This window comes from Sus scrofa, chromosome 8, assembly GCF_000003025.6.
Source record: "Sus scrofa isolate TJ Tabasco breed Duroc chromosome 8, Sscrofa11.1, whole genome shotgun sequence".
Classification (NCBI taxonomy): Eukaryota; Metazoa; Chordata; class Mammalia; order Artiodactyla; family Suidae; genus Sus; species Sus scrofa.
Genome location: NC_010450.4, coordinates 81,087,887 through 81,113,776, shown reverse-complemented (window position 1 = coordinate 81,113,776; position 25,890 = coordinate 81,087,887). Strand labels below are relative to the sequence as shown.

The 25,890-nt window shown below is 40.6% G+C and overlaps 1 protein-coding gene across 5 annotated transcripts in view; it reads right to left on the bottom strand.

Annotated features, from left to right (window-relative positions):
* PRMT9 (protein arginine methyltransferase 9) overlaps positions 232–25,890 on the bottom strand; it is a 36,837-nt gene continuing 11,178 nt past the window's right edge. For all 5 annotated transcript variants that reach the window (XM_021101522.1, XM_021101523.1, XM_021101525.1 and 2 more), the window contains 6 exons: positions 19,179–19,371; positions 17,090–17,273; positions 13,714–14,416; positions 4,731–4,884; positions 1,211–1,333; positions 232–646 (listed from right to left, as the gene is read on the bottom strand). In XM_021101522.1, coding sequence (XP_020957181.1) covers positions 431–646; positions 1,211–1,333; positions 4,731–4,884; positions 13,714–14,416; positions 17,090–17,273; positions 19,179–19,371 — 1,573 coding nt within the window. In that variant the 3' untranslated portion in view covers positions 232–430. The remainder of the gene's footprint in view (positions 647–1,210; positions 1,334–4,730; positions 4,885–13,713; positions 14,417–17,089; positions 17,274–19,178; positions 19,372–25,890) is intronic.

The following is a 25,890-nucleotide window of genomic DNA, read 5'->3' as shown; positions in this document are numbered from 1 at the left end:
CCTCGGTCTTTAGTGGAAGCCAGCTTTTTAAGGTATCTATCCTAGCTGTAAGTTTAAGAAAAATAGCCAACATGCCTAAAAAATGAGTTGAGACTCAAAATTCTTTATCTGTGTAGTTTTCTCATGCAGACTGACAGGTTTAGCAATAGGAAGTAGAACAAAGCAATAAAAAAATTTCCTAATTTAAAAAATTAATAACAGCCTTTTCCAGAAAGGAAGTCTGCAGAAGTATTTTTGTAATAATGCTACACTTTAATTTAGGATCTCTTAAATACACTTTATTAATGTCAATTTTTTAAAAAGTATTTGACCATTACAAGGAATAAATCTTTTATACCTCCAGTACGGTTACAATCCCGCTGCTAACTCAGACTAGAAGAATTGTGTACTTGCTGCTCTACTTCCACATTTTGCACAGGAAAACTGCTCTTCACTGCTTTACCGTGATGCTGACATTGCTTTTGTGGTGCTGGACATGGAGAACAAGTTCATCCCCCATTTCCACCCGGAAGGGATGATCTAAAACGACTGCAGCTTGTTTCCAGTGGGAGGCTTCACTCGAGGTGTCCAACATAATCTCATCATCAAGGTACATATGATACCAAAATGGGATGGCAGTCACTTGTCCAGATTTACAAATGCGGACCTATGAAAATTAAGAAATTGTGAAGATTTCACCAGAGTAAACAAGAGTAGACTTAAGAGTTTCTGTCGTGGCTCTGTAGTTAACGAATCCGACTAAGATCCATGAGGACGCAGGTTCGATCCCTGGCCTTGCTCAGTGGGTTAAGGATCCGGCGTTGCTGTGAGCTGTGGTGTAGGTCGCAGAAGAGGCTTGGGTCTGGCATTGCTATGGCTGTGGTGTAGACCAGCGGCTACAGCTCCATTAGACCCTTAGCCTGGGAACTTCCATACGCCACTGGTGCGGCCCTAGAAAAAAAGACAAAAAAAAAGAGAGAGTAGACTTGAGTAAGTGTTTTATCTTTTTAGTCAGTTTTAGATCCAAATATTACAAGGAAATATATTTAATCACCCAATTTAAATTTATACCCACCTATTTTATTCACTAACATTTACACAAGCCCATGTTTGGTTATTGTTCAGAAAATAAATAACATTTAAATTTTCAAAGAAAATGGCTAAAACTGTTTTATGTGTATAAAGTCTGACCCAGTTTAAGATAATCCTGAATCTAACAAGAGCACTTTACCTTTACTTCTCTGTTAGAGGTGTTCAAATACGGTGTCATTAAGTCTAGTCTTAAGAGTTCCACAGGTTGGCTTAAAGGTATACAGGGCAAGGAAGAGAGGTCCAAAAATACACGTATGGGTACCTAAAGAAAATAGGCAATTTTTGCTTTTATTCCATTCTTTTTGTTACCAGGTCTCATTAAGTTTCCTGCTTTGAACTTGGCTCAATGTGATACAGTGCTTCTTATAACTATTACCTCATTTAATTTAATTCCCACATCAACCTTTAAGGCACAAGGACTTGCCAGTTTTACAGGCAAGGATGAACTATCCAAAGCTTAAGCTAGTTAAATAATTTTCTATGATTTCAATTATCTATAGATCCTTAACTTGGATGAAAGCAGATTAGATTTTACTTAGCCCAACAGCTCCCCAAATTTTAAACTAAGGATATGCTTATATGTGTAAAAGATGAATAAGCAAATAGTACAACATTAATTTTTGAACTGTTTGAGAAAATTTGCCAAATTCAATCAAACAACTAATAGTGGAGTTCATTTTGAAACATTTATCTAGAAGGCAATGGTTTTCAACTGTGACTGCAAGTTAAAATCACCAAGGGAGCTTTTAAAAAGTCCAGCTGCTCAGGTGACACCTCAAATCAGTCTGGAGCTGGGATTCAAATACCAATAGTTCTGATGAAAACCACTGCTATAAACTGTTCTGTCAATTTAGCAACAATGGAAGCTTCCTACTAATAACTTTTAGTCTCCTCATTTGAAACAGAAAGAAAACTGTTTAAAAAGTGCCCCCTTCTCCTTTGAATGAAATATTAGAGAGCAGAGTGGTTCATGGTGAAACAGATACCTCAGCCTCTCCCCAGGCATCCTTAAAGGCATCCAACCTTCCCTCCCATAAAAGCTCACAGCAATTTCATGCCATTTCCAGGACTCCTGCCCTGTATCCCCATTTGTGTCAGTCATCAGAAGAACGCTCTAGATTCCTCTATCACTTCTCATCATCTGCATTCTAATCCCCATACAGCTGTACCTATCCCTCAGAGTCTGTCCTCACTTTGGTTTCTCAGCCTACTGGCCACTCCTATTATCTCTGTTAATTCCTTCTTAGATTTCCAATCTAGGAGTTCCTGTTGTGGCTCAGCAGAAATGAACCCGACTAGTATCCATGAGGATGCCAGTTAGATCCTTGGCCTTGTTCAGTGGGTTAAGGATCTGCCGTTGCCTAGCCATGGAACTTCCATATGCTGCACCTGTGACCCCCCCAAAAAAGATTTCTACTCTAGAGCTCACATCCTAGGGAGTTCTCCAGAATTGGGTTCCCAGCCCTATTCTCTTTCTGTACATCCGCAAGGTCTTACGGCTTTAAATATCCATCAAGTTTGACTGCCAGATTTCGATCTCTAAGCTAGCTGTTTCTCTGAATTTTTATCCAACTGCTTAATGACCCCATAAAAACATCAACACAACCTGGTCCTCCTGCTGTTTTTTCCCCCATATCAGTAAATAATAACTGTCCTTCCAGGCATGCCCAGTTTCACAAAACCTGCCTTTGAAATACATCTACAACCTGACTGCTTTGAGCCCCCACCTGCCACCACTCTAGTGTCTCATGGGCTACTGCCTGCTCTCCATGGTGGTCTGCTCCTAACACAGCAGCCACTGTGACTCCCCTCACAAGTCACCCTTGTCGCGCCTCTGTTCGGTACCCTCCAGTTGTTTTCCAAAAGCCAAAACCCTCACCGTGACCAAAAGACTCTACAGGATCTGGCTCCTAATACTCTGACTGCATCCGTCATCTGACGCTCCCTTAGGCTTTCTTGCTGTTTCCAAATACTCCAATCACGCTCTTGCTTCAGGTCCCTGCTCTTGTTGATCTTTTTTCTTCCTTATTTCTCTCAGGTCTCTGCTTAAATACCCTTTACTCATGATACCCTTCTATAGACATCATCTAAACAAAACAGAATACCCCATACCTCCAATTCCCAGTCTTCTCTAATCTTAACTTCCACCATCTATCATACTTAACTTTTTACTCCTTTGTTTATTGTCTACCTCTTGTTTGTTTATTGTCAATTTGAATGCTAGCTCCATGAGAGCAGGTTCTTAGCTCTTCAATTTCATGACTACATTCCCCAAACCTAAAAGAACACATAAAATAGCCATTTGGGGAATGAATAAGTACATTTCTGCTGTTTATAACATTTTTTTTACAACCTCTCATTTTGTTTCATTGGTTCACTCAGTTGTCACCATAATGGTCAGATAATCACCATATTAGAGGAAAGGAGACAAGAGCATCTCAGGAAATGAGTGAGTAGACTCCGAAACGTAAGGTTGCCAAGCAAGGTTGGGGAGCTTCAAGAGATGAGTGCTCATAAACTGAAGTGAGACCACAGCCAGCATATTCAGCTGTAGGGGTAACTGGCATAGAGAAGGCAGAAAGCTGGTTTTAACCAAGGTAGGGTTTTCCCGGGCCAGCAGAAAAATGGAAGAGAAGGGGCATAGGAAAAATATACAGACCATGGAATATAAGCTGTTAAGGAAAGGAGGATATGAGACAGGAGGTAGGGTGAAAAGAAAACAGGATTAAAATACCATACATTCTTATGGAATGAGAGAACTGCTGATGTTAGGATCAAGAGAGAATAGGCTACAACAATAGGAGATGGTGGTATTTGGGGAACAGGCAAAAAAATAAACCTCTCTGTCTTTTGGTAAGTGATTTTTCTTTATTTAACTTTACCAAAAAAACTGAAATAAACTCTAAAACCTTAACCTGCCCTGAAAAAGTCATTTCCTCAACAAAATTATATTTGTTGAGCAAGTTCATGAAAGCTCACGAAGTCTGTTCATCAAAGATCAACAATGCATATTCAAGAGCTTACTACCTAGAGCCTCTAGATAAAAGCCTTTAGAAATCGACAGCCCACTTCCCAAAATTCTGCTTTGGCTTCCACAGCAGCATTCTACCTATTTCCAACACCAAACCTCTTCCCTACACAGGCCATCCACTCCCAGTTTTAACTCACAAATTTTATTTTGCTGCGAGTACCTCTGCCAGCATGAAATCCTTGTTTCCCAAACAGCAACCAACCCCTTTTCTTTGCACTCCAGTTTCCTAGGCACCTACATTCCTGCTCCCATCCGTCTGACTGCCCAGACATTAGCTGCTCACACCTATCACTGGCCAGCCTGAAGTCTTAGGGTCCATGTTAACATGCAGGTCTCCTGCTGGCGGCTGCTTTTTGAGGCAAGGACACTTTCTCATAAGATTAAACCCAGTACCCTATTTTTCATTTATAACAGTGGTTCAGGGCAATAGCTATAGACTTGTGTCAGTAGGAACAACAGAATTCCTTGGCCATACTAGCCCCTAGGTTGATTTTTACCAGTAATAAGTTCTTTTGCTCCAGAAAACTGATCACCATCCCAATACAGCTCAACACAGTGACTCTAAAAACACACAGAGAGAAAGTAGACTGTGGCTAAAGGCCACCTGGTTGGACTTCTAAGCACTTACCTGAAACTGGTTAATAAAAGGTGCTATATTGAATCCAAGAGTTCGTTCTGCTCCTTGCACAGCGCTTTCTTCCACCAGTGTCTGTGATTCCACGAGCAACCCAAACATCAGCACGTACTGAGGAAAGATCTTCCCTCCGGACTGTAGCAAACATCTAGAAGAAGGAAAAATACTTTCAAAAGCATCTTGAGGAGTTCCCTGGTGGCTCGGGGGGTTCAGGGTCCAGCATCACTGCAACAGCTCAGGTCCCTGGCCTGGGAACATAAGAAACATGAGGAACATTCCACAATAAAAGGCCTACACTTTTCAAAACTCAATGTCATGAAAGACTGAGGAACTGTTCCAGAATAAAGGAGACTTAAGGAACTAAATGTACTATGTGATCCTGGGTTGGATTCTGGATCAGCAACAAAAAAAAGCTATAAAGAATATTATTGCAATAAATGGTTAAAGTAAGATCTTTCCCTTTGTTGTCAATATTGTGTCCATGTAGACATTCTAATTTTGGTAAGAGCGCAATGATTATATAAATGAATATCCTTGTTCTTACGAAATACAAACCAAAGTATTTAGGGGTAAAGGAACGTGATATTTGGTAGTTGAAATAGTTCGGAGAGAATAATGTGGCCAAACAGTAATTTGTGAACCTGGGTGTAAGGTCTATGTTAGGTTCTTTGTACTATACTCTTAACTTCTCTGTAAGCCTGAACTATTTCAAAATAAAAAGTTAAACATTCTGAAATAGAAGTGATTAAAAATCCATATCCTCTAGTAAAGAGTACGAATAAAGGGTTAACAAAACCATATCTCCTACAATTAATCCTGGATTCACCTTCTGTTTCCCGGGAAACCCCATAAAGGTGAAGGTCGGCTGTGTTATCACATACTGCTTATGATACAAATATTCTTAAATGCCTCAAAAGGTAGATGCACCTGGACTGAGAGAACTATAAACAAACTATAAATGTCTGATGGGAAGTCACCACCTCTGGGGTCTGAGTGTGGTCTAACTGTAACCACTTGTTTCTATTGCTGGGGCTTGGGGGCTATCCCCATGGGAGAAGTTCCTATATGAAATGTAAGGCTCTCAAGCCAAGGAAGCTCCCACACCCACATACAGAGTCTTGTTTCCATACACCTGAGCTGTGCGTGGGAGCTCAGCATGGAGGGGTAGGTGGGTCATCCATTGCCATCACCTGAAACAGATGTGGAGGATATTTTAAACCAAGTATTTTTCATTTGCCACATTTAAAATCAGATGTTGGGGTTTTGTTTTGTTTTGCTTTTCAGGGCGGCACCTACTGCATATGGAGGTTCCAAGGCTAGGGGGGCTAACTGGAGCTGCAGCTGCTGGCCTACACCACAGCCACAGCAACTCGGGATCTGAGCCACATCTGCTACCTACACTACAGCTCACTGCAACAACAGATCCTTAACCCACTGAACGAGACTAAGGATCAAAGCCACGTCCTCATGGATACTAGTCACATTTGTTTCTGCTGCGCCACAAAGAGAACTCCTACTATCAAATGTTACATTCCTCACTTTTACCAAACATTCCAAGTTGATTTCCACTTGAACTTCCAGGATAGGCTACTATAAACAGCTGGACTTTGTATCCTTTATAATACGCTTTTCCTCTTAGATATTTCTAGTTAATAAGGATCTATTTACAAAAATGCAGGACTAAATATCTGACCTAGGCAGTTGTGCATATCAAAAAAAAAAAATAGTTCATACAAGTTTCTGAAATTGTATGCTATGTGGTTTTCCTGAATAGGTCATTAAAATCTTGTCAAATTATAAAACACCCCATTCCTCAAAACTACTTCGGCACCTCTGCTCTTAAATTAGGTTTAAGTGATTGATTCTACTTTTGCTAAACTCAATGTCCTAACCACTTAAAAACACCTAAAACCACAATGACAATTATAAAAACAAGACATGGCAACTAAATGTAATGCAAGCTCCCTTGATGAGAACCTAGACTGGGGAGAAAAAAAGCAATACAGAATATTGTGGGGATAGCAGGGAAATTTTTAATACAGACTGTATGAAATTATAGCATTTTATCAATGTTAAGTTTCCTGAGTGATCATTTTTTGAATAGGCAGGGGAAAGACTGTTCTACGGCGATACATGCCAAGTGTTAGCGGGGGAAGGTTATGAAGCCAACAACTATCAAACGGCTCAACAAATAAAACAACAGTCTCATGTTCACTTACTTTTCTTGCAATTTTTCTTAAGTTCGAAAGTTAGAACTTTTTCAAAATAAAAAGTTGGCAGAAAAGTTTACAGTAAGTAAACAGGCTGCTCTTGTAACAGCTCTCCCTAAAGACTAGCCAACAGGAAGCCAAATCGGCAAAGAAAGTTTCAGCTGATTCCTGAGGGTAACGGAATCTGAGACGAGTCATGATCTGAAACCAGGATGATCTCTCCTCCCCAAATAAAAGTATGTGATCATTTAAGTCATAATCAACCCACATACACAAATTCGCCTGAAAGTGGACTGCACCCTGACCCCCGTGCTTAATTCATTTTTGTTATTCCTTTCCCAACAACTCTGTAGCATTTTAGGTAAACTCTGGTAGAAAGTCAATCTCCACAACCAGTAAAATTCCTTACTTAACAAAATCGCACAGCTCTTACCAAAATTCCCATCTATGCCTCTACCAAACCAGATACAATTTTAACATCTTCCTAAATAAGTGGAGAAACCTACAAATTTTCCTCAAATGGGTCAAGTTTAATCCTGACAGCTCATGTTACTAAATCTTCTGAAGTTATCTGCTAATTGTGATCTATTTGAATGAAACCAGAACTAATTTTTCTTAAGATCACAAAGTCTTCCAACCAGAGACTAGCCACAGAGATTTTTCTTTTTTTTTTTTTTCTTTTTTTTTTTTTTTTTTGTTAAAGGAAAAAAAGATTACTGCTTTTCCAGGCAAAGAGGGCCACAGCAGGCTAATGCTTTAAAGACTGTGCCTCCCTGGGACAAAGCTTTTTCTTCTGTTTTTTCTTTTTCTTGTTATGGCCTCACCTGCAGCAAATATAAGTTCCCAGGCTAGGGGTCGAATCGGAGCTGCAGCTGCCAGCCTACGCCACAGCCATGGCAACGTGGGATCCTTAACCCATTGAGTGAGGCCGGGAATTGAACCCACATCTTCACGGAGAACCTTCATTATGTCAGGTTCTCAATTCATTGAGTCACACTGGGAACTCCTAGCCACAGAGCTTTATGCTGCCTAATTCCCTCTACCCCTAAACAGCCACAAGAGGGTAGCATTCTATAAAATCAGTAAACAAAAAAAGCACACAGGTGAATGAAAGCCAACCTTCCAACCATCAAATCCAAGGGAGGGAGGGCGGTTACTGCCCAGTCATTGAGGGGGTAACCAGAAAATGAGGCTAAACGAAATGTCAAAAATACATCTCCTGAACCCTAGAAAGTCAGAAAAGGCTGAATCAAGTACCAACAACTAGGCCAGAAATAAATACTACACAAAAGCAAGTATGAAAATTATTTTAAAAGGCCATGTTGTACAAATCCGCCTTAACTCAATGCTATTGTCACTAACAGGAATGCTCCTTAGTTGCATGTAGATGAGATAGTAATTGCCTTAAACTGGTTAGCTTTATTGACAGCAAGTGTTTTCCTTGCACCACTGCAGCTGCCAGACTCCTCAATGGAATCCTCTGCAAGGCCAATTATTTCCGAACCATCTGTGCCTACGGAAATAAAAAAAATATGTTACAACTTAAAAGTCTAACCATAAATGGCAAAAATTCCGAAGAAGCTCTTCGCTGTTTCCTTGTGATTCAACACAAAGTGTTTTGTTTTGTTTTTAGGGTCTCACCTGTGACACACGGAAGTTCCCAGGCTAGGGGGCCAATCAGAGTGCTGGCCTATGCCACAGCCACAGCAACACCAGATCCGAGCCACATCTGTAGCCTACACCATAGCTCACAGCAGTGCTGGATCCTTAGCTTAACCCACTGGGCAGAGCCAGGGATTGAACCCACATCTTCATGGATACCAGTCAGGTTCATTACTGCTGAGCCACAATAGGAACTCCACAAAGTGTTTTTAAATGGGTTTAAATTAAAATATTTTTTTTTAAAGGCAGAGTTCCCTGGTGGCTTAGCAGGTTAAGGATCTGGCATTGTTACTACTGTGGCTTGGGTCACTGCTGTGACCTGAGATTGATCCCTGGCCCAGGAATTTCTGCATGCCATGGGCACAGCCAAAAGAAAAAAAAAAGGTTACTAAGCTTTTATATTTTCTCCTACATTTTAATCTAGTATGAATGAATAACTCTTAAGAATGAACACTTCAGGTGTTCCCATCGTGGTGCAGCAGAAACGAATCTGATTAGGAACCATGAGGTTGCGGGTTCGATCCCTGGCCTCATTCAGTGGGTTAAGGATCTAGCATTGCCATGAGCTGTGGTGCAGGTCAAAGACCCAGCTCGGATCTGGCATTGCTGTGGCTGCGGTGTAGGCTGGTGGCTACAGCTCAGATTAGACCCCTAGCCTGGGAATCTCCCTATGCCATGGGTGCAGCCCTAAAAAGACAAAAGCCAAAAAAAAAAAAAAAAAAGGAAAAGAAAAGAATGAATACTTCAAAACAACAACAAAGGTAACTAGAGACTAAAGTTTAAGTTTGTAAAATAGCTTATTTTTTCCTTCCCTTTTTCTGGGAAGGTTGGTAACTAGTAAGACAGATGCTTTTATTCCTTAGCCCAGAGACAATCTATCCTCCCATTCCCTAACTTCATCCGCTTTCACCAGTCATGAGGCTAAAGATAACAATAAGAGGCCGAGGTGAGAGTCTCCTCATACCTCTGACCCCAGAATAACCCCAGATGACCTCAGATGTCAGGTAAGCCTAACATCCAGGAGAACCTGGTAAAGAGACAGTGCAATAGCTTAGACTAAAGCAAAGGAGCACTGGTTCTCTGCGGTTACCCAGGAGGTGTTTGGAGAGAAGGGAAGAATACTGGCTAAAACAATGATTATGGGTGCTATTAAGCATTTACTTCCCAGAGATGCCACATCCTGTGTGGCAACACACAGGACAGCCCTACATAAGAGCTGTCCCCTCCCCACCCCCCAAAAAAACTGTCCCACACAAACTGCCAGGAGGACCCCTCCCTCTTGAGAAACACTGGGAAGGGGAATTATAGGCAGCTGTACATAATGCACTAACATGACTGATCATTTCGGCCAGAACATACTGTCTGATTAATTTTTTTTATAATCAAAACTCCTTTCTAAAAATCCTTTACAAGGTTCCACTTAAAGAAAATATCCCTGTTTGAAAGCTTTTCCTCTAAAATAAGGAACAAGACAAGGATACCCACTTCCACCACTTCTATTCCACAGAGTTACTGGAAAACCTATGTAAGGCCAGCACACAGCCAAAGAGAACACCGGGTAGGTAGGACAGTGGGAAAATCTGTGGCATCTACTGGCCATAGCCCCTCCTCTAGGCACAGCAACTGCAATCAGGAGAAAATTTCCAACTCCTGGCTTCTCCTTGGGGAGAGAAAGAGAAGAGTGGAACTTATATCCAACATGCCAGCCTTTCAAGGGGCTGCTGAAGAGACTGGTTTCTGACTTGCCTGAATCTAAGTGGTGCAGGAATGGTTGGGGACCCCTGAAAACAAAGGAGATCCCTTGGCTTTTCAAGCACTAGAGTCTGCAGTACCACACGTGGACATTAGGGTGAGCTCTAGCACCATGACTGGCTCCAGCACCAGGAACGCTACAGTACTTCAGACAGACACCAAGGGAAGCCCCTGAGGAGAAACAGGCAAACCTCTTCACTAGGCGATGATACACAAACCCAGAGAAGATGCATCCCCAGAAAAGGCTTGAGAGGTCTCCAGAATCAACAGCAAGGCTGAATGGTAAAGGTCCTCCCTGGGAGTTCCCATTGTGGTGCAGTGGAAACAAATCCAACTAGTATCCATAAGGATGAAAGTTCGATCCTTGGCCTCGCTCAGTGGGTTAAGGATCTGGCATTGCCGTGAGCTGTGATACAGGTCACAGACAGAAAAAAAAAAAAAGTCCTGCCTGCATAGCCAGAGAGTAAAGAATGGAAGAGATGACTGTCCTTTTTTTTTTTTTTTTTGAAGCCCAAGCTCTAGCAAAAGATAAGGCACACAAAGAAACAGGAAAACATGGCTCAATAAAAGCAACAAATTAAATCTCCAGAAACTGACCCTAAAGAAACAAATTACCAGAGAATTTAAAATAACTCTTATAAGAAAACATGAAAAAATGAAATCAGGAAAATGAGGCATGAATAAAAGGAGAATATCAGCTAAGAGACAGAAACTGAAGAAGAACCAAGAAGATATTCTGAGCTGAAGAATATAACTGAATTGAAAAATTCACTACAGGGATTCAACAGCAGACTTGACCAGGCAGAAAAAAGAATCAAAAGCAAAAATAGACAAATGGGACATCAAATTTTAAAACTTCTGGGAGTTCCCACTGTAGCACAATGGGATCAGCAGTATCTTTGGAGCACTGGGATGCAGGTTCAATCCCCAGCCTGGCACAGTGGGTTAAGGATCCAGCTTTGCTGCAGCTATGGCTTAGGCTGCAACTACTACAGCTCAGATCTGATCACCAAACTCCATATGCCACAGGGTGGCCAAAAAAATCTGTATATGAAAAGACACAGCAGAGTGAAAAGGCAACTTGTGAAACGTGAGAAATATTTGCAAATCATACACCTCATGAGGAGTTTAATACCCAGGATATATAAGGAACTCCTATTACTCAACAACAATTAAAAAAAATTTTAAAAATGGGCAATGGACTTGAATACACAATTCTTCAAAGAAGATACACAAATGACCAGTAAGTATATGAAAAGACACTCAACATCACAATAATCATAAGAAAAATGAAAATCCTCACACCTATTAGGATGGCTACTATGAAAAGAACAGAAAATAAGTGTTGGCAAGTATTTGGAGAAACCAGAACCAATTGTGTACTGCTGGTGGGACTATAAAATGGTACAGCTGCTATGGAAGACAGTATGGTGGCTCCTCAAGAAATTAAAAATAGAATAACCATATGATCCAGCAGTTCCACTTCTGGGTATGTACCCAAAAGAACTGCAAGCAAGGTCTGAGATATTTGTACACTCAAGTTCTTTATTATTCTTCACAACAGCTAAAATGTGGAAGCAACGCAAGTGTCCATCAATGGATTGATAAGCAAAATGTGATATATACATACAATGGAATATTATTCCACCCTAAAAAGGAAGGAAACTCTGACATGAACTACAACATGGATGAACCTGGAGGATATTATGCTAAGTGAAATAAAACAGTCACAAAAACAACAACAAATACTCTATGATTCCAGCTGTATGAGGAAGAGTATTCTACTCTCTCACAGAAGCAGAGAGTAGAATGCTGGTTGCCAGCAGCTGGCAAGAGGGTGGAATGAAGTTATTGTTTACTTGGTAAAAAGTTTCAGTTTTCCAAGATGAAAAGAGTTATGAGGATGGTTGAAGGTGATGGTTGCCCAACTCTGTGACAATATTTAATACCACCGAACTGTACAAAGATAATTAAGATGAAAAAATTTGTCATGTGCATTTTAGCACAATAAAAAAATCACAAAAGTAATTAAATCAAAACCAAAAGATAAATAAAACATTAGGAAAAGTATACATTTTTCAAAGGTGATTCTACCAAATAAGTCAAACATCATTTACATTGGAAATTCATAAGAGCTGAAATGCCTTCAAAGGCATCTAATTCAGTATCCCTCACTTAACCAAAGAGGAAAACTGAAATGAGAGATATTAAATGAATTATAGAAAGTTTTACTACTTCAGGAATTCAGCAACAAATCTGAGACTAGATTCAGACCCTTTCAGCTCCTTGTTCTATACTCTACCTAAAGTGCATCTGTTTAAAACTTTAGGAGAGAAAGCGTATGTATGTGTGTGTGTATTTACATATTCATGTATATCTGACTTTTATATTTCTGTAATTTATAATAGGTCCGAGACTTTTAAAGAAAAGGGTGGTGGAGTTACCACTGTGGTGCAGGGGGTTAAGGACCTGGCATTGTCTCTGTGGAGGTATGGGTTGATCCCCAGCTAGCACAGTGGGTTAAGAATCTAGAGTTGCTGAAGCTGTGACACAGGCCACAGCTGGGGCTCAGATTCAGTCCCTGGCCTGGGAACTTCCATATGCCATGAGGGTGTTAAATTTTGCCATCTTTTCAGTTCTGAGCAGCACAACTGAAAAGACTGTAAAGCTTAACCAAACTTGCTTTCAGTTTTAAATATTAGGGTCAAGTTTACCCCCAGCAACCTAAACTGAAGGAGAAACACCTCAGGGAAAGAACTGTATCATAAAATAGAGATTTTGGAGTTCCCCTGTGTGGCGCAGTGGGTTAAAGATCCAGCGTCATTACTGCTGTGGTTCAGGCCACAGGTGTGGCGTGGATTCAGTCCCTGGCCCCAGAACTTCTGCATGCCACAGGAAGAGCCAGAGAAATTATTAATTACTTAGAGATTTTAAGACCTAAAAGGATAGGGACTTATTCCTAAGAAACCCTCTGCTCCCTCAATGCACAAATGCATACTAGAGCTACTTATCAGTGCGTCTCATAAAGATGAAATTTGATTTTTTTCTTATTTGCCCTGAGTGTCTTCTCACCTGTCCTTATACCTCTATGTCATTCCCAACGTTACACATAGGCAGCCTAATCCCAAAGCAGACTCTCTTCACACCAACAGCACGGGGATTCCTTCAGGAGAGAAAAATCAGTAACAACATGCACAGAAAGAAAAAGACATGAAGCCACGGGTCCTGAAAAGCAATGCCTGAGGAGCATATAATGACCACGACTGATTTGTGCAGTTATGCCATTAAGGAACTAAAAGAATTTACATGAAGTCTGAGCTCAAGTAAGTCAAAGGTTGTATTTTGTGTTTTACCTGGATATTGCAGCTTTTTCCATTATTTCCTGCTGAATAAGCCCAGATGGTTCAATGACATCCAGTATAATTATACTCCACAACTTATCTGACTTTGGCCTTTGCAACACAGCAGATTCATCTTCCACGTGTTTCAACCAAAATTCAAGAGTTTCTTTAGGAAAGTGATTGGCTTCAGATATGAGGTCCAGAGTGATACGATGCTGGTCCTTCTCCACAGAACTGTAAGGCTTAACCTGCCCAAGGGCGCCAGCAATTATTGGCAGAACAGAGAAGCCCTCGGACACATCCAACACATAGAAAGGTTCAGAGTCATTCTGTCCACTACCACAGTTTATCTCATTATTCTGACACTGCGTATCCATGGCCTGACCCAGTTTCTCCGGAGTCAGTGAAGACAACACTTTCCTCATTGCCGTTTTAAAGCCTTCGTGGTATGGGACATTATTAAGCAAAGCAATTTCTGTGGATTCCAATACACATATCTGCTCCGCAGAGTCTGGTGTACTGGTCTGAAGGTTCGCCAGGGCACTGCAGAGTTCAGCCTCATTTCCTAAGGACAGCAAATCTTTACTCTTGGTAAAACTTGTCCCAACATCCATTTCATGATCTGAACTGAAGACACTGATGCTCTGGATTCTTAAGTAACAATCCTGACAGGACACTTCCATCATCACCTGGTCCCCAGGCTTTATCCAGTAGTCTTCGTGAAATAGGAAGAAAGAAAAATTTTGTAACTGATGAATATGCGCTTATAAGCCTGAGCATCACACAAACACCTCCATCCCCCAGCCATTCTTTAAACCACTACAGGAAAGAGTCTATCTAGTAATTGAATAGAATTAAGTGAACTAATCTATTCATTTCCTTTTTTTTTGACCATACCCTTGGAATGCAGAAGTTCCTGGGCCAGGGATCAAACCCATGCCACAGCAGCAACCCAAGCCACAGCAGTGACAATGTCAGATCCTCAACCCACTGGGCCACCAGGGAACACTATTCATTTCCTGTTTTAAACAAAACAAAATCTAAAAAAAAAAAATCCCTCCAGCTTTACCTAGGGAAAAACTGAAGTTTGAGATCCAATCAACTTACAACACAGTGGAGAGATGCAAGAGCTCGTTACTGGACCCTAATTCTCAGTATCATAGTGCTTTGACTGTAATCACTAGTCATCATCAATGTCTCCACATTAGCAGGTGGGGAAGGAACTCCAGGGGATTCTCAATCTTTGGTAGTGAAGCCAGCAATAACAAAGACAGATGAGATTTAGGGATCAATACCTAACTACGCTTTAGCTTAAAGGGACCTTCTTTTCTCTAAGAGAAATTTCCAAAAGAACAAGGCAGCATTCATGAGCACCTTATCAGTAATATTTCTTAACTAAGTATTTAGATATCCTGGCGTGCTTAAGGAATTTGACAATATAAGGAAGCACTGAGTCCTACAATAAAGATGATAGCATACTCTTATTCACGAGCTTTCATGCATGGTAAAACTTGAACCTGCAAATGTATAATTGCTATTCCTTCTTATCGGCCATAGAGCTGGTTGGAAATACAAGTTGTCAATCTTGTGTTTACACATTTAAAATGTCCTTTCCCGGAGTTCCCGTTGTGGCTCAGTGGTTAACGAGTCCAACTAGGAACCCTGAAGTTGCAGGTTCGATCCCTGGCCTTGCTCAGTGGGTTAACGATCTGGTGTTGCCGTGAGCTGTGGTGTAGGTTGCAGACGCGGCTCGGATCTGGTGTTGCTGTGGCTGTGGCGTAGGCTGGCGGCTATGACCCCAATTAGACCCCTAGCCTGGGAACCTCCACATGCCACAGAAGCGGCCCAAGAAATAAAAATTTAAAAAAAAAAAGGTAAAATGTCCTTTCCCTAAAAAGGATCTTTTTAAAATACCATCTAAGTTACTGTAAGAGAGTTTGAATAAACACAAATTAAAAAATGCTACTCACTGAGTGCCAGTCACTATGGTAGGCACTGTACATCCAGTTTATTTAATAATCCCTACAACTATCCTGCAAGGCAGGCAGCAGCATCCCATTTTTATACATCACATAACAAAAACTCTAAGACAAAACCAGCGAGGCCAGCCAGGGAGTCAGTAAGTAGCCAAGATCTGAATTCAAATCTACCTGAGTCCAAAAACCATACCAGCCACAATACTATATTGGTTCCATGACTTAATGACCTTTCCAATTAGATCTTTGATTAAAGGACTACACAGAAATATTTATCTTCCAGTTTAAAAAAAATAAAATTTTTCTATGTAACACAACTGCTATAAACTATACTGAAAACCCATCAAATTGCTAGTCACAATTTTTTATATAAAAAATATCTTTAATAAAGAGCTTTCCAAGAGTCCATGGGCTCACAAACTCCAAAACTGCAAAGTTTTGTACTTAGATGAGTGAGGATACTTCTATGACCTGGGACGCCACAGATGCCATCAGATTCTGTAAGTGGTAAGAAGCCCTGCACTAGAAGTAGTAAATTTCCTGTGATTCATAAAATATGGACTAGCATTTTTCTTATCTACTGATAACACAATAATCAGAGACGAAGAAATGATTTAATGATAGATTTTTTTTCCCCCGTGGCCAAGACATGCAGCAGCTTGATGAGGGATTGAACCCCAGGAGAGTGAGGTGAAGTGCCGAGTCCTAACTACTAGATCACCAGGGAACTCCCCAGTGATAGATATTTTTGATGGTATGCAGCAGAGGCCGTGTTTTAGTCTCTTATGCACAAATAATTATTTTAAACTACTTTTTAAAAAAGAAAAAAACTCTGAAAGATCTAACTAATCTCCCTTGACTGGAAATTTCATATTCAAAGTGCATTTTTTGACACTGGCTCAAATACTTACAGGATTAAAACAAACAAGTTTTAAAAAATAAAACAAGGAGTTCGTATTATAGCTCAGTGATTAGGAACCCTAGTATCCATGAGGACGCCAGTGGATCCTTAATCCACTGGCCTTGCTCGGTGGATTAAGGATCTGGCATTGCTGTGGCTGTGGTGTAGGCCAGCAGCTGCAGCTCCAATTCAACCCCTAGCCTGGGAACTTCCACATGCCGTGGGTGAGGCCCTAAAAAGACAAAAAGTATAAATAAAAACAATACAAATAAATAAATAAATAACAAAGCAAGGAGTTCCCACTGTGGCACAGTGGGTTAAGGATCTGGCCTTGTCTCTGTGGTGGCAAGGGTTCAATCCCTGGCCCAGTGCAGGTGGTTAACGATCCCATAAGTTGCAGCAGAGGCTCAGATTCGATCCCTGGCCCAGGAACTTCCATATATAGTGAGTGTGGCCAGAAAAAAATAAATAATTAATTCAAAACAAAACAAAAAATTTAGACAAGATTTACCTGCAAGGTCATGTACAGGGTAGACAGCCTGTTCCCAACATGTTTCTTCACTAGGACTTGTGGACAAACTGTGTTCATCATCAAGCTGGAGTTCAAACCAAACCACGATGGCATCTAGCACGCCTTCTTTAATAACAGGAATACCAATTTTATCAGGTTTTTTAGTTGCGAGACTCTTCAATTCCTTAAAATAATGTAAAAAGGATAAGAGGATTTTATACACTTATTATATACATGCCTCGATATGATATCACTTTGCAGTCCTGCCCAGCGCCCTTAGGGGTTCCATTTCTTGGCAAACTTACAACCATTTAAGGCACACTGGATGGGAAGTTCTGCCATATGGTGCTGAATACCGTGAAGCTACTAAAAACAAATGAGACAGGTTGCGGGGTGGGGAGATGCAATGAGGGTTTGGGATGGAAATGCTATAAAATTTGGTTGTGATGATCGTTGTACAACTATAAACATAATAAAATTCACTCAGTAATTTAAAAATAAATAAATAAATAAAAACAATGAGGTAGTTACATATTACTGATACAGAAAAAAGTCCATGACATACTGCCGAATGAAGGCGAGTGTGTGTTTGTGTGTGTGTGTGTGTGTGTGTGTGTGTGTGTGTGTGTGTGTGTGTGTGTGTGTAAAGGAACCAGAAAAGCAAGTCTGAGAAGATACATTTCAAACTGGTGACCTGGGGGAAGAAGGGCCTAGATTTTAAAAAGGAGGAAATATACTTTTTTTTCTTCCTTTCTACATATACTTGAAAATAGTAAGCAGGCAGAAACTACTTTTAAAAATGAAAGCCTTGGAGTTCCTGTCATGGTGCAGTGGTTAACGAATCCAACTACAAACCATGAGGTTGCAGGTTCAATCCCTGGCCTTGCTCAGTGGGTTAAGGATCCAGCGTTGCCATGAGCTGTAGTGTAGGTTGCAGACGTGGCTCGGATCCCTCGTTGCTGTGGCTCTGGCATAGGCCAGTGGCTGCAGCTCCAATTAGACCCCTAGCATGGGAATCTCCATATTCCGCGGGAGCAGCCCTAGAAAAGACAAAAAAAAAGAAAAAAAAAAAAATGAAGGTCTTAATTAGATATTTGTGTGTATGGCAAAGAAAAATTAAAATAAGAAAAGCTCAAAATAATGAAAGGATAGCTTTGGGGTATCTAGCAGCTATGACCGTGCTCTTCCCCAGTAGAATGTTGTTATATCAGAAAAGAAATGCTCATGAAGCTCAGCCTCAGGAAGCAACGCCAGTGTTCATTTAGTTTCAGACCACCTCAAGAAAAACCTAGTAGCAATGAACAGGGGAAAGCTCTCATTAAATTATAAAGATCTTAGGTTAAAACGACCCTCACTAGGTTGTCTATCCCCATACAAGGTTCATCTTAAAAAACCTAATGTATTTGAACATTTAACCTTCCTTAAAGATCTCCAGATAAGGTCTTTAAGGAACCTTTCTCAATTTCCTTGGGCTCTTTCTTTGTGAGTACACCCTCCCACCACCCACCAACGCACACACAGATAATACCAACTCATCCTGATTTGCCCAAGAAGGTCTCGGTTTTAAAACTCAAAGTCCCTTGTGTCAGGAACCTCTCGGTCCTGGGCAAACCAAGGTGGTTGGTCACCTTAAGGCACATACAACTAAAGATTTGGATTATTGCTCTTTTCAAGGAATTCTCTTAATTTTAAATGTCAGAATGACACAGAGAAAAGTCAGCCTCCTGCCCCTACATTCGTAATTGGGGGGGATTTAACGTAAGCAACAGTTCCTTCATCTACATATTACAAGAATAATTATAAATGCATTGCAACACTGTTCTAAGAGCAACCTAAGGACACGAGTGAACTCACCAGGCATGCTGTACATTCCCAAAATACATAGGGATTTTTTTTTCTCTGTATTTAAAGTAAGTAAATAATCTTAGGAGGGAAGCTGGTTATCAATTAATCATTTTTTTTACACATAGTAATTGGAACCCCACACAAACTCATGAAGTAAGATTGTTTTATGTATGAATTATTTTAAACCATACATGAAATTTAATGCTCAAAAGCAGTAACTGATTTTTTTTTTTTTTTTTTTTACCTGAAGATTGTTGAAATCTACTGTCATAATTTCAAAGCACTCTGTCAAAGCTAAATATCCCCCAGGAACTCGACTCATCTTTTCAGTTGTATAAGGTTCGACTGTTTCTTCGGCATCAACAGAAGAATAAGCTGGACTCTGAAATTTCACATTGGTTGGCAAACAGATCCCAGCAACATCCTTAATACCCACCCTGGTAAGAGAGGAAATAAGAGAGGGATGGGAGAGAGATGGGTGTGCTTTTTGTTTTTTTTGGTTTTGTTTGTTTTGTTTTGTTTTGTTTAGAATCAAGTAACACCATCTAATATGAAATCCAGCAAAAATAACCATAAAAATAAAATAAAACTTCACAAAGATTTCTTAAACACAATTACATACCCAGTCACTAACTATAAAGGAAAACACATGATACATACGTCTATGTTAAAATTAAGATCGCTACTCATCAAAAGATACTCAGGAAGATAGTAAAAAGGCAAGCCACTGAGTAGGAGAAATCTGTACTATATCTACTCAACGAATGGTTCAGAATAGATTTTAATGTTTGTTAATATAGTTAAAAATGTTATCCTATTGATTTAATTTCCATTACTCTGATTAGTAGACAACTATAAAATGTATGGCTTTGTCGAAAACCTGGAAATTTTTATCTCAGTCTGTTAGCTGCCTTTTAACTTTAATTATACTTTGACCAGACATCTTTTTTTTCTTTTTTTCAAATTTGTCAGACTTTTATGGCTTCTAGACCCTACCCTCTATTGCTTTAGAAAGCCTTCATCACCACTTCATGGATTTTTTTTTACACTTAGATATTTAATTCATCTGGAATTAAAAGTAAGGATCTAACATTTTTCCCAGGTGAAGCATTTCATCTCCATTTACTCAAGAGTTTATCCTTTCTCCATGCATCTGAAATACCACACCTGTATCATATGCTACATCCCTATAAATTCAAAGGTCTGTATCTAGAGCCTTTACTATGTTACATTGATCTCTATTTCTATTTCTGCATCAATAAATTACTGTTTTTTATTACTAGCTTTTATATCTAATAAAGCAAGTTTCATAGTTTTCTCGGCTAGTCTTAAAACATTTGCAGGAGTTCCCGCCGTGGCGCAGTGGTTAACGAATCCCACTAGGAACCATGAGGTTGCGGGTTCGGTCCCTGCCCTTGCTCAGTGGGTTAATGATCCGGCGTTGCCGTGAGCTGTGGTGTAGGTTGCAGACGCGGCTCGGATCCCGAGTTGCTGTGGCTCTGGCGTAGGCCGGTGGCTACAGCTCCGATTCAACCCCTAGCCTGGGAACCTCCATATGCTGCAGGAGCGGCCCAAGAAATAGCAACAACAACAGCAAAAAGACAAAAAAAAAAAAAAAAAAAAAAAATTTGCAGAGTTCCCACTGTGGCTCAGCGGGTTAAGAATCTGACTAGTATCCATGAGGATGTGGTTTTGATCCCTGGCCTCGCTCAGTGGGTTAAGGATCTGGCATTGCCGTGAGCTGTGGTGTAGGCCGCAGATGCGTCTCAGATCCCATATTGCTGTGCCTATGGCATAGGCTGGCACCTGCAGCTCCGATTTGACCCCTAGCCTAGGAACTTCCATATGCCAAAGGTGTGGCCCTAAAAGGCAAAGGAAAAAAAAAATGCTTATTCAGATGAGCTTTAAGAGTCAACTGATTAGGTTCCAAATGGAAATTATGGTGATTTCTATAATAATGGTTTATAAATGTTTCTAACTGATAAAACAGTAGCACTCATCTGTCTTTTTCAGCACCTTTCTTCGGGTCCTCAACCCATACTGCTGAGCTTTGTAAAGAATATACAACTAGAGATTATCATACTAAGTAATCCAGAAAGAGAAAGACAAATACCATATGATATCACCTATATGTAGAATCTAAAATATGGCACAAATGAACCTATCTACAAAACAGAAACAGATTCACATTCAAGGAGAACAGACTTGTGGTTGCCAAGGAGGGAGCTGGGAAAGGGATGGAGTGGGAGGTTGGGGTTAGCAGACGTAAGCTATTTCACATGGAAGAGATAAACAAGGTCCTACTGCGTAGCACAGAGAAGTATATTCAATGTGCCATAATAAAAGAATATTTTTTAAGAGTATATGTATGTCTAACTGAATCACTTTGCTGTACAGTAGAAATTAACATAACATTGTAAATCAACTATACTTCAATTAGAAATCAGTAAGAGTTCCCGTCGTGGCACAGCAGAAACGAATCTGACTAGGAACCGTAAGGTTGTGGGTTCGATCCCTGCCCTTGCTCAGTGGGTTAAGGATAGGGCGTTGCTGTGGCTGTGGTGTCGGCCAGGGGCTACAGCTCAGATTAGACCCTAGCCTGGGAACCTCCACATGCCCTGGGTGTGGCCCTAAAAAGACAAAAAGACAAAAAAAAAATTATACAATATTGGAGTTCCCGTCGTGGCGCAGTGGTTAACGAATCCGACTAGGAACCATGAGGTTGCGGGTTCGGTCCCTGCCCTTGCTCAGTGGGTTAAAGGATCTGGCGTTGCCGTGAGCTGTGGTGTAGGTTGCAGACGCGGCTCGGATCCCGCGTTGCTGTGCCTCTGGCGTAGGCCGGTGGCTACGGCTCCGATTCAACCCCTAGCCTGGGAACCTCCATATGCCGCGGGAGCGGCCCAAGAAATAGCAACAACAACAGCAAAAAAAAAAAAAAAGACAAAAAGACAAAAAAAAAAAAAAAAAAAAGAAATCAATAAGAATAAACACTGGGCCTCACCCAGACCTATTCAAAATATGATATTTCTATTTTTATGAAAACTCCTCTGATGCTTCTGCTGTACAGTCAGATACTCAGTTGCTATATAAATGAATCGATGATGCATAAATCCTTTTCAAAAGGGCAGATACCAGTCACTAAATTTCTATTTCACCTAAGGTAACAATTTTAGTGGTTTTCCTATAAAATACAAAGAGAAACTAACAAGGGCAAAGAGCTTAGAATCACATTACAGCAAGAAATCTCAGCGAGACACAACCAAGGTTTCCAGATGGGCAATTCAGCCATATGTCTCTATAGCCTGAAATATGTGCATGCTCTTCAACTCAGTAATTATTAAGGAAGTTGTCCTAAGAAAATAACAAAGACAAGCGAACAAGCACATAAGTACGAAGATATTTACCCTTGTTCTTTTCGTCTCATTCATTAGTTTTCTTTTAAAAAAATTTTTTCTTTTTTGCTTCTTAGGGCCACACATGTGGCATATGGATGTTCCCAGGCTAGGGGTCTAATGGGAGCTGCATGCAGCCATCGGCCTAACCACAGGCACAGCAAAGCAGGATCTGAGCCGCATCTGTGACCTATACCACAACTCACAGCAACACCCGATCTTTAACCCACTGAGTGAGGCCAGGGATCAAACCTGCATCCTCATGGATACCAGTCAGATTCGTTAACACTGAGCAACGGGAACTCCAAAACATTGATTTTCATTTACTAAAGCATAGTTGGGAGTTCCCATCGTGGCTTAGTGGTTAACGAATCCGACTAGGAACGAAGAGGTTGCGGGTTCAATCCCTGGCCTCACTCAGTGGGTTAAGGATCCAGTGTTGCTGTGCGCTGTGGTGTAGGTCACAGACATGGCTCAGATCCCAGGTTACTGTGGTTGTGGCATAGGCCAGCGGCTATAGCTCTGATTCAACCCCTAGCCTAGGAACCTCCATATCCCGCGGGTGTGGCCCTAACAAGACAAAAAAAAATTTTTTTAATTTAAAAATAAAGTATAGTTGCTGTACAATGTTATAGAAGTTACAGGTGTACAATATAGTGATTCACAATTTTTATTTTTATCTTATTTTTTATTTTTTTTGTCTTTTGTCTTTTTAGGGCCACACCAACGGCATATGGAGGTTCCCAGGCTAGGGGTCTAATCGGAGCTACAGCTGCCAGCCTACACCACAGCCACAGCTACGCCAGATCTGAGCCACATCTGCGACCTACACCACAGCTCACAGCAATGCCAGATCCTTAACCCACTGAGCAAGGCCAGGGATCGAACCTGAAACCTCATGGTTCCGAGTCACATTTGTTTCCACTGCACCACAATAGGAATTCCCTGATTCACAATTTTTAAAGATTACACTAAATAGAGCTATTAAAAAATATTGCCTATATTCCCCATGTTGTACAATATGTCCTTGCAGCTTATTTTATACCTAATAGTTTGCACCTCTTTACTCCCTATCCTTATATTGCCCTTCCCGCCTTCCTCTCCCCACTGGTAGCCACTAGTTTATTCTCTATACCTGAGTCTGCTTTTTTAAAAAATATCCACCAGTTTGCTATGTATTTTAGGTTCCACATATAAGTGATATTATACAGTATTCATCTTTGTCTTATTTCACATAGCATAATGCCCTCCAGTCCATCCATGTTGCTGAAAATGGCAAAATTTCCTTCTTTTCTATGGCTGAGGAGTATTCCATTGTGTGTGTGTATATATATATATATATATATATATATATATATATATATATATATACACACCACATCTTTAACCATTCATCTGTTGATGGAGGTTCCCAGGCTAGAGGTCAAACTGGAGCTGCAGCTGACAGTCTATGCCACAGCCACAACAATGCCAAATCTGAGCCACGTCTGCAGCCTACACCACAGCTCACAATTAACCCTGGATCCTTAACCCACTGAGCAAGGCCAGGGATGGAACCCACAACTTCACGGTTCCTAGTTGGATTCATTTCCACTGCACCATGATGGGAACTCCTGAGTTTTTGGGGTTTTTGATGTTGAATTTTAAGAGCTGTTTATATATATTGGGTATAACCCCTTACTGGTCATATCATTTGAAAACATTTTCTCCCATTCAACAGGCTTTCTTTTTTTCTTTCTTTCTTTTTATGGCCACACCTGCAGCATATGGACACTCCCAGGCTAGAGGTTGAATCAGAACTGCAGCTGCTGCCCTATACCACAGCCACAGCAACACCAGATCCAAGCCATATCTGCAACCTACACCACAGCTTGGAGAAACACCAGACACTTAACCCACTGATTAAGTGGGTTAATCAGGGATTAAATCCACATCCTCGTGGATGCTAGCCAGGTTCTTAACCCACTGAGTTAGGGTTAGGGTTAGGGTATCTTTTCTCCACTGTATATCTTTTCTCCACTGTATATTCTTACCCTTGTTCTTAAAAGCAGGAAAGTGACAGCAACCTAAACTCTTTAATTCTGAACTCTGAGAACTGCAACACAAGGAAACTGATTTTAAAAATCGTGAAGCAAATGTATTACCATGAAGAGGCTCACTAAGAAAAAGCTAGTATATTTACTGATTCTTTTGAAACAAAGTTAAATTTATACACACACACATTTACTCACACAGAGCTGACAACTAACTAGTTCACTCTAATTCAGCCAATCTTCTGACAAGGCTACTGTCTGACTGGTGCCCATGCCCTACCAATTCACTAAACATTTTATTTATCACCCTGTAACATGCATAGAAAAGTGTAAGGAAGAATATACAACAAAGATGAACTACTAGGGAGGTGTTCAGGATGATTTTTATTTCCTTCTTTTACTCATCAGTATTTCCTAAAATATTTGTGTTACCTTTACTACTATTAGCAGAAGGAGGTCCTCCTTAAAAAATCCTATTAAGGGAATTTCTGTGGTGGCACAGTTGTTAACAAATCCAACTAGAAACCATTAGGTTGCAGGTTCGATCCCTGGCCCCCCTCAGCGTGTTAAGGATCTGGCATTGTCATGAGCTGTGGTGTAGGTCGCAGATGCGGCCCGGATCTGGCATTGCTGTGGCTGTGGTGTAGGCCAGCAGCTGTGGCTCCGATTAGACCCCTAGTCTGGGAACCTCCATATGCTGTGAGTGTGGCCCTAGAAAAGACAAAAAAAAAATCCTATCAAAATATGGATTAGTATTTTCGCAAAATAAAAAATTCATTAACATTCAGGAAAAGAATGTAACCAAGAGGATTTCTAAACTAAAAATAAATTTTCACCTGTATCACATTTGATAAATTTCTGTCTCAAGGGTAGAAAGATCTCAAAATTTCATCCCACCCAACCACAAAACATTATAATATCAATAATTATTAAAAAGAGAAAAATGAGATAAATTAAAATTATTTTCACACCGGAAATTTTTATTTCATTTTCATTTAAAATCAGTCTGAACTGGAGTTCCCAATGTGGTGCAGTGGATTAAGAATCTGACTACAGTTGCGTGGGTTGCTGGGAGGTGGGGGTTTAATCCCTGGCCCCTCACAGTGGATCAAAGGATTTGGTGTTGCTGCAGCAGTGGCACAGGCTGTAGCTGTGACTCAGATTTAATAATCCCTTGCCCAGGAACTCCCATATACCATGGGTGCAGTCATTAAAAAAAATTACAAAAATAATGTCAGTCTGAACTAAGTATTTTTCTCACGAATCTATCACACATCAAAAGGATAGTAAGTTTTATCAATATTAATTTTCCACTACAAAATTGAAAGCTGATTTTAACCCTAGAGTTCCTTTTTTGTCCCCCCTGTGGCCACATCCTCAGCATGTGGAGTTCCCAAGCCAGGGATTAAACCCGTGCCACAGTAGTGACCCAAGCCACTGCAGTGACTTGGGCCACTGCAGTGACAATGCAGATCTTTAACCTGCTGCACCACAAGAGAATTTCTAGACTTCTATCTTTGAAGAAAGTGTT